Source organism: Gouania willdenowi, chromosome 8, assembly GCF_900634775.1.
Source record: "Gouania willdenowi chromosome 8, fGouWil2.1, whole genome shotgun sequence".
NCBI lineage: Eukaryota > Metazoa > Chordata > Actinopteri > Blenniiformes > Gobiesocidae > Gouania > Gouania willdenowi.
In genome coordinates this window covers 12,681,011-12,696,134 of record NC_041051.1, presented here as the reverse complement: position 1 = coordinate 12,696,134, position 15,124 = coordinate 12,681,011, and the positions used below count along the sequence as shown (strand labels likewise).

Below are 15,124 nucleotides of genomic sequence, written 5' to 3'. Positions count from 1 at the left end.
GTTACCGCAATGGTTTATGGCTATGTTTGTTTGCTCCAAAATATCATGAGGACATCATGTATGAGAACTATCTCATCATGTGTTCAATGCTTACAGGGTGTCCTTGTGTTGACTGATGTCCGTCCATCCATTAATCTTCCCATCCATCCATCCATCCATCCATCCATCCAGATAGATAGATATATAACCAGAACATCAAAGCTGGCATCTTTCCCTCTGAGTCTCTTTCAGGCACAAACAGCTGTTACAGCTGCTTCCAACCGAGCTGTACACGCACACAAACATGCCATCACTTTTTTTTTTGTGTGAAATTTTGACTGGCAACTCGACTGTTTAAACTTCAATCTTCCCAGAAAATGCTCCAAGATTACCACCAAGGCTAAGAGCTATTTTTAGAGCACGTAGAGGTAAAACTGTCTGGTAGAAAATAATCTGACGAGGGCTTCCTGCTGGGAAACATTCAGTGTTTTTTTTATGGGCTATTAGCATAAAGGACTATTTTCTCTCATTGGGCCAATGGAGCCTGAAGAAAGCGTTTACTACAGTTACACAATGTTTGATAGGAGGGTGAGATTTTCAAATACAACTATGTGACGGAGAGGAACTGTTTTGAAGAGGCCAGGGTGAAAAGGTGAACAAGAGAAACCAAAAATGAAAAAAGGCAATGGTATCTTGACTCTTCGCATTATCTGAAAGACGTGACTGAGTGAGTGACGAAAGCGCACACGGGCCTATAGATGCTGTTGAGATGAACAAAAGTAGAGAGGAAGACAATCCCAGAGTGACGCAGATGCTCCCCTATAATCTTGTCATCCACTTTAATCTCCAAAACGACGACACTGCTCCTCCATCTGTGATGTCACTATGAATACTCATCAGGCGACTCTGAGCTCTTCACTGATAACTTTGTTGTCGACACCGGCCAAATATCAAGTTATATTCATCATGCTCTGACTCAGACTTTAACACAAAGTGCCTAACACGTACAAAATATTAGAGCAAAGTCTTTCTGATGTGTTACTGCAGATGTTTAAATCATTTTTGACATTACGATTGAGCCCATAATCCTTTTGCTTTCCGTAAGAACAAGACTTCTGTGAAAAAAATCAAGAAACGCATTTGCCCTCATCTCAAGATGATGAAATAGTAACACCCAAGGATAACTTACTATAATTTTCAATGTAGCCAGAGGGAAAACATGTCAATTTTTAGATAATCTATGCTCGCAAGTTTAGGTACGGGGGTTACTCTGATATTTTGTCGATAAAGAAGAACCAGAGGCATTTGTTTGGAAACCCAGCATTTGAAAAAAACAAATACCGGTAGTTCCTGTAGTCTCAGCACTGAACATCTCACTCTTTGTTGAATGAATAAAATATGAGGAAAGATGAGTTGAACAGAAGCATTTTTTTTACTGGATGTCATGACTAAACTAAAACACCAACATTGGTTCAGAAGTACTCTAGAAAGGATTATGAAGTTTGTTGTTTGCCGTCCATGGGCGGTGGTGGCGTAATGGTTAAAGGTGTAATTTGCAACTCTTATAAAAGTGACTTTTTGTCATATTTGCTAAAGCTGTCACTATGTAAGGACAGCTTTACATCAAACTAGTAGTTTGTGTGAAAAAAACAGGCTCATTGAGTCCCCCACGCTGCTCCTTATGTACAAACTGACCATTACGCAACTGTATCTTGCACACTGTCATCTGCACAACTGCACTTGAACTGGACTGGCAGACACTATACTGTATTTCGTTTTTATACCATTATATTTTACCTTAGTACTTTTTTTGCACTGTTTTAAATTTTTAAATTTTTACATTGTACTTTCCCTGCATGCCCCTGTGTTCCCATACCTGTAAGCTGCTGGAACTGTGAATTTCTCTTGGAGATGAATAAAGTATCTATCTATCTATCTATCTATCCTGCAGCAGCCTTTGGCAGATTGCCAGAATGCACCGCCACTGAGCAAAAAGAACCAATCAGAGCCAGGATTGTGTTTGATGGACTGTCTGACAGCTGGTGCTCACAAGCTGGAGCGCCGTCTTTTTTACAGTGTATGGTCTGGAGGCGTAGAAGATGGAATTGGTGACTTTTCTGTTTGAAAGGGAATTACTGCTGCTTGATTTACATTATGTTTGATTTGTAATTGTTACACTAGAACTCTGTGGTGCAGGTGTTGTTTGTGTGCGCGCGGCAGCCTTCGTGTGGGCTGCTGTAAGTGACACTGTGTTGTTGCTGCTGCTGATGAGGTGTTTGCACGTTGAGAGAGAGAAGCGCTGCAGTAATATGCTTTTAACAGAGCATGTTATAATACTGTGATGTTACTGTCAGACTAACGTTAGCTTGTTAGCTCCTCTGAGGAGGGAAGTTTGGAGGCAGGACAACAGAGCAGCGGGGAGGGAGGGATCTGAGCGTTGCGGACTGCACCTTTAAGGAAGCGGGTTTGTTTTCAGAGGGTCACCGGTTTAAGTCCAACCTGGGCCATCAGTGTGGATGATAAGGAAGTCCCTTAACCTTAAGTGCTCGTCCTGTACGTCGCTTTGGATAAAAGCGTCTGCTAAATGAAATTGTAATCTTGTAATTGTAATAAGACCGTGGACCACTGATGGTGTCAGAGTGTAGTACTGATCCAAGCTTAGGTGGTTTCAGTTAGTGTATTTTATTTAGATTAAATAATTTGTGTTGTTGGACAATCTGGTTCCTGGGTTAATCCCAACTGATGACACATACTGGTGTCTGTTCTCACATGCTACGATGAAAAAGACAAAAAAGTTTTTAAAAAATGAGCAGCTGAATTAATACAATTTTTCAAGTGTTGTCCTGGGAGGACTTTTAGTCTGCTCTTGAACAGCAGTTTTTATTCACATTACAGAGACAACCATAATCTAGTATTTAGTTATTCGCTGTACATGATTCACATTTTTAAAGTTGCAGGGCTTTCTTGGTTAGAGGGTACAGCAACACCCACAACTGCAGGCACACACGCATACATTATTACTGTCATTGCTGTGTTAAGGTCATTTTTGTGGCGTCCTTCAACCTATTATGCATGTTTCCTAAATGGGAGACAAAAGGCTTTTTGCCCGTATGTGACATGTATCCAATCTGTGAAAGGCAGTTTGAACAGCATAAATCCAGTTTTTCAAAAGAGACCCAGGCCACTTTCATGTGCGGTCTTAAATGGGATAGGTATATGTTATCTGCTACTCTCTCCACCTTTAAGGCTAAACTCAAAACCTACTTATTTGCTAAAGCATATACCATATAATTGCGTTAACCTAACCACTAGGAAAAAAGCCCTAAACCTAAAAGTAGGAACTAAAAACTAAGATTATATAGTAGAACACCAACATTTTATTCAAACATGATCCACCGTATACACATTGCTCTAATGGGCTGCAATGGGATGATGTCCAGTCAGACACAGTTGTGCCGTGTTGTAGACGTCCAACAATAAACATAGATCACTCAGAAACTTCGGATATCAGCTTTAAATGATTAACTTACAGTTACAAAAAGATGAGTTCATTCAGAATGTACGCTTATTCAAGAAGTTAACCATTTTAATTTTCCCCGGTCAGTTGAGGAAGTGTATTACCTCCCGTTGCCGCCGTCTCACTGTAGCAGGAGGGAGGGGCTGCTGCCTCAGCTCTACAGACAGTGACGGCTGGGAGAGTTGTCGCTTGAAATCGCTTGAAAAGTCAAAATCGTGTCGCTTGAGGTTGAGTCATTTACATTGATTTTGAATATAATCTGGTCGCTTCAGTCGCGTTCGGTGTGAACGCACCTTTATGAGTGTTAAAAGATTGTAATTATTTAGTATTCGTGGGTTTTTGGTGTTCTGAAAGTGTGGTTGACCTTTGTGATGATTTGGCTAAATTAGTGATGTGGTGCTGTCCTTGGTGCTGAAACGTGGCAGATTTGACAGCTGTCCCACAGAGTGAGAGAAGGATGTTTCGTGCTTCTTTAACGCTGATTCATCATTCTTTTTATTAAACATTTAGGTTAATTAGATGTTTGTGTTCACGTGATATTATTGGCCCATTTATTGAAATAATAAAATTGAAAAATGTATTTGTCTCTCTCTTACTGACAGAACAACACGCGGCCTCTGTTCTGAGACCTGATGATTTACAAATTAAGCACTGGTTGTAAACTAAGCTAAAGATGCACCAGACCAAGCCAAAGTGCTCACTCACAGAGAGTAGAGTTATACATATATATTCTTCCACAGCCTGTTTATGTCACCTTCAAACTCCTCAAAGCTGAAGCATCCTTCCATCACCTCATTAAAGTTTTTCTCTCCTCCTCCATGTCCCCTCTTCGCACCAATCGCCCTCTCTCTGGGCTGTCGTTCGGACACGTGTGAGGTTGCTGTAAAGATAAGCGCGGGCTTTATCTACTGGGCCGCTAATTCCGAATGGTTGACACAGCATCGCTGATATGCATCTCATGTGTCTTTTTTGTAAGCGTGCAGTTTGAGAGAAGTGTGCAAGAGCCGTGTGTGTGTGAGTCGTCATCCATACGGTGCCGCTTTCTGTTGGTGGGTGACAAATGTTTCAGATAAAGGATGAACAGAGGTCATTTGTTAAGAGAAGCTGGTACCAAACAAAGTTGTGTTCATTCTGTGTGCGTTTCATTGGATCTCAAAACCACACAAACACAAAATAACTCACCACAGGCTCTTTCAAAAGGTGACTCTTTATTTTCTAATCATCATACTGTATATAATATTCTTTATATAGGTAATCATATTTATACCATATAAGTAAAAGTGTGCTTTTATTCACAGCATGTGACCGTGTCAGACTGCTGTTGGTTGGAGGTTTACATTATAAAGAATTGAATGAATCTGCTGGCAGCTGTGTGTGTGTGTGTGTGTGTGTGTGTGCGCGCGTGTGTGAGAGAGTATTTTGCAATCGTGTACAGAAAGAAAAGAGGGCCAGCATGTTTATGCATGCATGGTTCTGTTTGTGTGTGTGTGTGTGTGTGTGTGTGGTGGGAGGAGAAATCTAAGGATGGTATTCCTCAGACGTATGGAAGAGAAACTACCTTCCCAATGACGCTTAATTTACAAATATCTTCCACCTGATTATTCCCCATCCTTACACTTTTTTGGGTGTTTTTGGTATTTTCACCCACATTTCTGATGGTTTTAATGATGCTACTCGAGATCCCAGCTGTACATTTGACTTTAGGCTTTCATTTTTCACTTTCATCATGGCTGCAAGAAAAATACTTGATCTCCTCAGTGTGACACTTAAAGACACACATGGTAACAGCTGTTCACTATTTATCATCCCGTCTGTTTTGGAGCAAACTGCTACAAATGCCTGTGAGGTACAAAAGCCTGGAAACGCTTTGTTTACCAGGTCACTGCTACACATACAGTATGATCCTAAATGAAATCTGGGATCACTTTCACTTCGATGAAGGGACATTTTGGCCAAATTTGAATGAATAAAAAAACAAGTTTATAAAGCTACAGACTAATACATGCCACTCATTCATTTCCTGAGTTTGTGCTCTGGCATTTACTAACAGTCCTCAGACCTGTTCATATCAACAGAATCAAGGTATGGCCATTTCTGATTTACAGTATATTGCACCAACAATACGTCAAACAATTACTTGCTAGCAGTTTGAGTGGCTTATTTCTTTTTTCTTTTCTTCTTTTTGTTTAACAATTGACTTTAGTTTTTAGCTCACCTAAGATGTTTCGTTTTATTATGGTGATAAAGATCAGAATTCCCATTATATGCTACAGAGTTGATCAGAGCTAACAGAGGGCCTTTTTAAACTGGCTAATGCTAAGTGAAGATATGTTTCTTATAAGTCGTTATTATTTTTTATTCAGGATAGAGGAAATCCACCCACTATACAGGGGAAGACTGCTGAACCAATCATATTGCCATGCATTCTGCTAGCATAGCTAAAAGCTAGCTGCCAGACTAGAACCCTTCCAAACATGGCTCATATGTTTTGAACAATTAGGTTTCTTTAGATCATGGCTTTCTCAGAGTTTGACACACAAACATCAGACAAGCAAATGAACACATTTCTGTAAACACCAAATATTAAATCTTCAAACAGAATCTCATTGTCTTGGTTTGACATTGTAGCTGGTGATGAAGTTCATTTTTTATTAGTATACGTCCTGTTGCTACTTCTTAGGTCATCTTTTTGAGAGGATATGCCAGGATGTACTCGATATAGAGCAAAAACTCTCAAAGGCAAGAAACAACACACACTAAACCACTGTTTATATATATTATCTGTCTTAGTTTAGGGCTTGAGGCAAGTTCACAAAATAGACAATTTAACAGCTCATGGTTAACCTGTCTGAAGGATTTATGTAAGATGGGAACAAAATGCCCTTAGCTAAAGGGCTAAAGAATGGCAAAAAACAACAAGAAAGTGTACAGGCCCAGCAGGCACCAAACCATATTAGCTCTTCAAATCCCATTTTAACCACATGCTGTATTCCATTTTAGGATCTGAATCAACATTTCAATTGATATGATTCCCTTTTCTTTTCTTTTTTTTTTTTAATTGTTACTGCTCAAACCATCAGTGAACAGCAATACATGTACGACCTCTTAAATCATGAGTTATTGGAAAGTTCTCACTGATAGAAGCACTCCTCATAGACCACACAAGTAGGTTTTACCATTTGTCTCCTGTTTTTCATATTTTTTTTTTTTTTTTTTTTTAACTTTGAGAGCCCAAGGAGCAGCTTGATCATCTAAGATGTTCTAATTCAAGATCAGTTGTCACTGGGGACCTACTAGAATCTCTCCTGTGAAGCCCCCTCCTCTGATCCTGAATTCATCGAGGTTCCAACAGCACTGATTCGTCAAGAAAACCACTGAATCCCAAACAGTCCTATTAGCTTGTATGGCTGCATCTGCTAAGGAACGATCCGGGCAGTTAGCTCTGAAACTGATCCCAGTGCAACCACTAAAGTTTGTGGGATTGCAGAGGTGGTTATTCTAGGAGCCCCATGGCTGATGTTGGAGCTGTCTAAAGGCAGGACAGGCAGGCACTGAGTGCATTGGTGAAGAAAACGCTGTCTGCAACACGCACACAAGCACACATATCGGAGTATGAACACACACACAAATGCAGGCACGGACCTCCACTTGTAGGTCCTCCCACACAGTGACCATGTACATGTTTGTGTGTGTGTGTGTTCGGTGTAAAGTGTTAGGTGCTCATAGTGAGTGTGTTTCAAAACTGTTCAGTAAATTCATGTTTCTCCAACAGTTCATCTGGTCCATTGTGTTTGATTCAGCTGGCTCAGTGTACTTGAAGTGTCAGTGAGAAGCGATACAACAGCGACGCATCATTGAACCCCCCCTTTATGAAACAACAAACATGACACAGTGATTTTTCCCCCCCTACCATCTCCCCCACAACAGGACACTCTCTTCTTCCTCTCACTCGGTACTGGCCAATGCTGCAGCTGCGTTTTTGAAGTGTCAATGTTTTCTTGTGCATGTATAAATGGCAGTGTGTGCATTTTGAAATCAATATATATATGTTGTGTAGTGTGTTCATTTGTTTCTATACTTATGAGGACTACCATTCCAACAACCTTCAGAGATAGAAACATTCTTTCAATTTGGTTTTAAAGGCTAAAAGTCTGGCAATAAAGAAAGAAAAAAAAACAAAAAACTTTTTTTGGGGTCTGTTCATTGCCAAATCACAAATATCTCATTTAGTTTGTGAGAGTTTCATTTTAGAAATAAGATAATGAACATGTAGCTTGACATACAGATAAAGTTTTGGCGTGAACTGTCATTTATACAAGAAATGGAGTTATCAGATTTCCTATTAAAAAAGCAGGCTTTCTAGCTGGGCTTGTGTTATGTATCAGTTTTGGTATAAATTTAAAAAATCCAAACAAAAGTAATCTTTGTAACATTAACATTTTACTCAATACACTGATTTTTGATTATGTCTAGGCTTATGGCTATATGGTACATCTTAGAAATTTTATTATTAATATTACTTATGTTCTGAAAGTATTCAAAATTGTTAACAGTTAACATTGTCAAACATTTAAATTCGAGGCAAAGTTTTGGCCCAGTCCTTTAGGATGTAACATTATTACCCTATAGGCTAAGTTATTGGTGAAAGAGTCCATTTGTACGGTTGCCGTACGGACAACCCCCGGTGCTATAGGTACGTTTACCAAAGTACACGTACGTAGCATTTTAGGGTTAGGTTTAGTCTTAGTCACGTGACCTAAACTTGCCAATGAAGGGCGTTGCATAGGGATTGAATGTCGGTATATTGATACGATAACCGTACAGATAACCACAGCCTTTATTGTTACGCCTCCTATCTACTTACATTTTTCAAGTCAAAGATCAAAGAGCTAAATTTGTCAAAAAAAAAAAAAAAGTGCTGGTTTGAGTATATATGTTTTGAATTGCAATGTAAGCTCTTCATAATTTTTGCCTCTAAACAATAAGGGGGAATTAAACACAGTTCCAAATTCCTTTTTTCCATCATTCCAAAGACTGAATTTCAGTATGTTGGAAATGTAGCCCTCAAAAGTTCTGTGATCTTTATTTAGAGTAAAAATACTGTGTGTGTGTGTGTGTGTGTGTGTGTGCGTGTGTGTGTGTTTGCTGCCAGCATGTTTTCAAAGTGGCCTCCGGCACCGGTGGTTTAAAGATTATGTCCATGAGAGGTTTTTCGATTGCCCCAGTGTCTCCTATGCCCCGCCCATCAGACGTTTCAGATGTGATAAAAACAACACAATCTCACAATTACATCAAAGTAGAAAATTAAACTAGAATAGGATTACATTAGAAAGACCAAGACCCCAACACCCTGCCCCATGTGACTATATATTAACTATATGTGACAGAGTTTTTCATCCTCTGCACAGTGGCACCGTCAGAGTAGAATAATATATTTTTTTTTCTTTTACTAATAATACAATTATTTATTGATAGATTATCAAAGCCGTATGATGCTAAGAATAGATAGCCATCAGTCCAGTCTCAAAAAGCACCAGGTGCTGCTTTAGAGTAAACATCAATACAGCACAGGGTTATGGGCCAACACACCCTTATAAGGCGTTTTTAATGTAGCAGTCGAGTGTCCCCATAGAGAGATTAGGGTGCCATTTGAGACTTGGCTTGAATACAGCGAATGTAAGCACTGGAAGCAAATGGACATGGCATGCATGGTTTGAATGGTTAATGCTGACATGGCTCATGAATGGCAGTTCTAAACTTCAAAACCCTCCCAAATCCTCAGGATCTGAGGGGCCCCTGATGTGCTGAGCTACATAGCTGCAACTGCTGAGTCAGTAAATCCTATGCAGAAAAAGAGCAGTTACAGCAACAAACCTATGATCTAAAGCCCACCTGGAGGCCGCGGCACACAGGAAACACTTATTATTTGGTACCAAGTATAATTTACTACATTTTGCTAATATATGTTTGATTTCTAAAGGAACTCAAATATTTCGTACCCAATGAGTCCTACTTTTGCTTAAGGCAATGCTATTCACCTCTAATGACTCATCTAACCTACGAAAGTTAGCAAATAAAAAAAAAAATGCTGCGGAGTCGAAGAGTAGTCATTGAGTTTTCTCCACCTCTGCTTCTCCTTTGCATGTTTAGCTGTTCCGTCGGCTGGAAAACTATTGTTTCTGTGCAATAGTACTTTGTCCTGTTGTCCTTCTCTCCCTCCAAGTAACACCCATACAACAACGTCGCTTCAGTGCTGAGCAAAAAAGCCCTTGTGTGCTCCTGTCCTTTAAAAATTAAAAGCCCTTGCTCGGAGAAAAGTCGTTTTCTTCCTTTTCACAGCCCATGACAACTGCTGATGTTGTATTTAACTTGCAAAATTAATATTTACAGATAACGGATAACAAGAGTCTGTAGAAAAGCACTATTGTCCCTTCAGGCTCCATTTATGGCATAAAATACAGGGTATAAACAAGCAGCATCATAAATTAAACAATGTGACTGAGGTTTTTGAAAAGACTTTTATTATAAGGGTAATAATTGTGTGTGTCAGGGTCGTGTTGGTTAATGTTTAGTCTGTACAAAACAGTGCACCGGTGCTGAAGGGGAAGTAAAAACCCTACAATGCATTTCATTCTTTTTGAGTATTCATGTCTAACAATATTAAAGGTGGAGAAAAGTGTGTATTTTTAGCTCTTTCTCTGTGCTCATTCTCAATTTTGATTCGAATGGCTTTTTCTTTTTTACCTCAGTTTTTGACAGAGTATACCTTTTGTTTTCTTGTATTTTGGCCCTATTTTGATGACACAAAATGTGGTGCAATGTGATACATGAGCCTGGAACAGGTTTCATTTTTTGAGTTTGAAGTTAAAAATTTTGTACAAAAATCATCAAACAAGTGAATGCACATTAATTTAAACATTTTAATTTTTAAGCTAGGATGTGATTAGGATTGAGCTTTAGATGTGCCCATAGGTGGGTAATAGTACAAATAATCAAAGAGAAAAGTCGTTTTTTGGGCTATCGGTTTGAATGGCGCATTGGTTACCACTTTGGAATTTCATACAAAATAAGTTGAATAGAGAAAAATTATGCATTTCTGATGTCATTGTAATTATTGACACAAGGTGGCCCTTCTGGTCAAGCAGAAGGAACACACTCCATGCTTCCCTTTCCAATAGTTTCCTCACTGTACATTTGGCTTTCAATTAAATACTGCAGCTCAGAGTAAATCGGCATCTCCTATCTAAACTTTGATTTATTTATCATGTAAAACAATGAAAAAATCCCTAAAATAAAGATACCCATACTTAAAGCTCTATGGGCTATGCATTTTGCAATAAAAAATACTAACCAACAGTTTGATTAAGGAGAGTGAATCAGGATTTCTTATTGGTTTAGTGCATGTTGTTAGGCTGATTTGACCACATGTGAATAACTGAAAAGAGTCTGTAGACTGTTCTTCTACATTCTCACGCTTAGTCCTCAAAATAGGGCCCTTCGTGTCATCTCTGGCTCATTTACCTATTAGCTCTTTGCCAATAACTCTTCTAGTGCACAATACCACCGGTTGTTTGTGTGTTAACTACACGATTCTGTCTATCAAAGGGCTTAGAAAACACCTTAAACTCACGCTGTATAAACCTTAATGTATACATTTTCTAAGCAATTAATTTGTTGCTTAAATTTCTGGTTCTAACCTATCAAGAATGTACTATAGGAATATTAAAATGAGACCTTTAACTGTAGTGTGAGTTTGGTTTGGACTCCTCTGTGATCACAGTGTTCCCCACAGTAAGTCATAATTCTCCCACAGTCACGTGTCTAATCAGTTTGGAACCGAAGCTGAATTGTATTGACCTTGCTCTGGTATCTGTCACAGTGATAACTGTGTTAAATGAGATATGATGATGAATAATTGTCAGTGCATTTCACAGTGAGAAGACTTCAGAACACGTTTTCTGGACTGTATGTATATAGAATGTTTACATGTATAGAAAATAAAGAGTAGATGGCCGAGGGGTTAAAATGCTTTCTAAACACAATCTATTTACCTTTGTTTTTTAACTTGAATCTGGTCCTTTATTGTAATGATTTGCACGTTAGACAGTTTCATTACCAAAATATTTACCAAGAGGTAGTGGGCTAACAAAAAAAAAAAGAGTATATTTCTTTTCTTCCTCTTTAAGTGTATTCACAGCTCAGTGGTCTCCTGTCAATGATAACCTAACCCAACCAGCCCTAGTGAATCTAACTAGACTACAGGCTACATCAATGGAAGACAAGACCTGGATCTAGTCTCACGTCCCTGGAAGGACAGGAAAGACAGGGTGGAAGGAAAAGGGTGCCATAGAGGTGAATAATGGGGCTTCACAGAGAAAGGTGACAGGTGATTTTAAAAAAAAAAAAAAAAGGCAGACAGACACTGACAAAGTACCGGTGAACAAAATGAAATAAAACATAAATGAACGGAAGCACTGATGGATTGAACGTTACCATTTACAAGAAACTGAATAATATCGTTGGATTACACCGTTTCAATGGGTCGTCTAACAGCTGATCGGAAGTTATTCAACTTCGTCACTCCACATATAAAACGCCATATGCAGGTGGAACAACCGAGCTGTGTTCGGATGGACGTGATTAGATGTCACCAGGAAAGAGCTCAAGTCAAATTCAGTTCAGGCAGTTATAAAGTCAGCTTTTACCATGACAAAACCAATCTGTATGAAATAACCTTATATACATTATGGATAAAAACAAAAAAACGGTGCAACAAATATGCTGCCAGAGATGGAAAAAACTGCATCTTCATTTTATATTTTGAGTGCAACTGAACTGAAAATGAATCAATCCCTACACTGAAGAGTTAACTTCATCATTTTAAAATCAGAATCAGCTTGGAGCTCTAAGGCTTCACTGAACCAGCTATAAGATGCAATCCGAAACACCGTGAGGATCAAGGTCAAAAGGTCAAAGATCACACACTGTCACCTTTTAACTCTTCTCCTCAAGGTCATGTTGCTTTTGCTTCTAGGAGAAGTTGTCCCAACTACAAAACCACTTTTATTATGCACATCATCTTTTTTGTGAATCCAGTTGTAGTCAATCTCTGGACATATTTTCAAATAAGTTATCTGAACCTTGATGTATACTGGTGTAACTGGTGTAAGCACTGTGATATGAGGCAAAAAGTGGCTTTAGGAACAACTTCTCCATCAAAACCAACCCTGTCAACAGAAAACACTCACAGGGCTCAGGATTCACAGTTCAAAGGCTAAAAGTTCACATTTCACAGTCAAAGTTTTATCAAACCCTCCACCCCGTAACCCTGTGTCCACGTCTTTTCATCCCACTCCCCCTGCGTTTCTCTCTCCTCCCATTTTGATATGCTATTAGGGTGATGTCACCAGCCAGCACCTCTCAGACAGGCGTGGTCCTGCGGTTAGGGTCCTTGCTGTAGTCTTTAGTAAGCGTGCTGCTCTGAAGGAATTCCCTCTCTGAGTTGAGCAGCCCACCCATGCCTCCAGATTTGGTGCCTGCGTTTCCAGCTTCCCGGGGGTTCAGCGTGTACATGGGCATCTCAGAGGCAGCGGGCCCCGTGTAGCCGCCTTTCCCCAGGGGCGAGGCATCCCGGCTCGGAGCTTCTGAAGAACGAACGCTGGAACGGCGTCGGAAGCGGTAGCGGTAGGAAGGAATCCGGCTGAAGGCAGACTTCTTGATGAGCTCAGTGCGGGATTTGGCTCGTTGCTTGCGGTGTTTTTCGATGAACATGTGAACCGCCAGCACGCCCACCATTTCTGCCATAATGAAGGAGAGGGCGCCAAAATAGAAGGACCAGCCATAGGAATAGGACTTCTTACTGTCACTCTGACCCGGGTCACCAGAGTTTGCTGAGATGTAGACAATTATTCCAATGATGTTACTAAGTCCTAAAAATAAGGATGAGGAAAAGAAAGAAAGAAAGAAAGATAGAAAAATAGTTAGCAAAGTATGGAATACTTCAATCTACAATTAAAGCATGTATTTATAGCTTTTAATTTATAATTGATATAAAAACAACACAGCACTGATCTGTTTTATCAGTGCTATTTATCAAACCAATTTATTCCACTAAGTTTTATCAAAAAAAATTATTATTTTCCTCATATCTTGCAAAATTCACGTTTTATGGTTTCTTCCTCCCCATATAAATAACATTTTAGATTTTCATATCATAAAAAGAGTGTTGATGGCAAACCTAGGCAGGGTTGGGGTCAATTATAATTGTAATTGCGTAATTGATAATGAATTACAATTATGGTGTAGTTATAATTGTAATTGTAATTCTAAAAATAATGTTGCTGTTATAATCGTAATTGAAATGTAATTGAGTTCCGATAATTGAAAATTCTATTAAAAAACACTACACATATGTAGTTTAACAATTATTAAAATATGTTTCATATCAAGATTTCCCCCATTTTACCATTTAAAAAAAATTTAATCTAGGGCTATACTGACACAAAACAGCTCAGACACTCACATTAAAAACATGAAAAACCTATATTTTCATTTCTTAGGAAGGCTAACAAGGTAACCAATAGATGGGAAAGAAATTAGATGATAAAAATGATAGATATTTGCTTTTTGTGTATTTTACAGCTGATTTAGGGACCATTTGCATCATGAGAGATGCTAAGAGAAAGCTAACTCAAAAGGAAGGTTAACTTTTATTTAGTCATTTATTTAAGGCTCAGTAAATGTGATTAATTGTAATTTAGTAATTGAGAACGCAATTGTATTTGACTTTCTAAGGATAAAAAAATTATCGTAGTTTAATTGCAATTGGGAAAAATGCTGTTCACCGTAATCGCAATTTAATCGTAATCGCACATTAATAATTGAAAACGTAATTGTAACTGAAAAATGTAATTGACCGAAACCCTGAACCTGGGTCTTGATAAAATTGTTTGTTCTTTTCTGTTCATCCCAGTTTCCCCTCAGTGTGAACCCGTCATTCTGTTTTCTCCAGCTCCAATTTTTCCTCCATTTACTTCATAATCTTGTTTATAATCATACCTTTAATTTCTGTTTTACTTTATGGTATTTTGTTCATAACAAATAAGCGTTTAGCTAAATCTGGTATATTGAGAACTTTGGCTGTACATTATACCACACTGTCCCATTCAAATACACAAATAAATAAAACAATACATTGATTTAGTAGCTTTTTGTGTCAGCGAACACTAGAAGTAAAGATAATCAGGAAGATAGGCTTCACCTTCACAAAGAGAGCTGATTGAAAAACAGCTGGCACTGGGGCTTGAACACATGAACATAAAAACCAACCGCTAAACTAAACCACTTGAAGAAAACACACATAATATACCTACAGTACATATCCAGATCATGACACTGTGGTTGAGAACACTGGAATATGCCAGGTTAGCTAGGCTTTGTTTCTCATTCGCATCAATGACCCTTTTGTTGCCTTGGACCCTGTTTGCCAATGTTCTGCCCTTGCAACACATTGACTTTCCCTGTCAGCTGCTATAATGTCAACACTGAGGTTGACAAGAATATCAAATGGTTATACTTAAGCCTATTGTCTTTCAAATTAACCATATACAGCACCAGCCCCGATTTCTA

General features: G+C 38.8%; 1 protein-coding gene across 2 annotated transcripts in view; it reads right to left on the bottom strand.

The window, feature by feature from the left end:
• Positions 1-6,250: 6,250 nt before the first annotated feature.
• Positions 6,251-15,124, bottom strand: part of cacng3b (calcium channel, voltage-dependent, gamma subunit 3b) — a 49,895-nt gene continuing 41,021 nt past the window's right edge. For both annotated transcript variants that reach the window (XM_028455306.1, XM_028455307.1), the window contains exon 5: positions 6,251-13,425. In XM_028455306.1, coding sequence (XP_028311107.1) covers positions 12,917-13,425 — 509 coding nt within the window. In that variant the 3' untranslated portion in view covers positions 6,251-12,916. The remainder of the gene's footprint in view (positions 13,426-15,124) is intronic.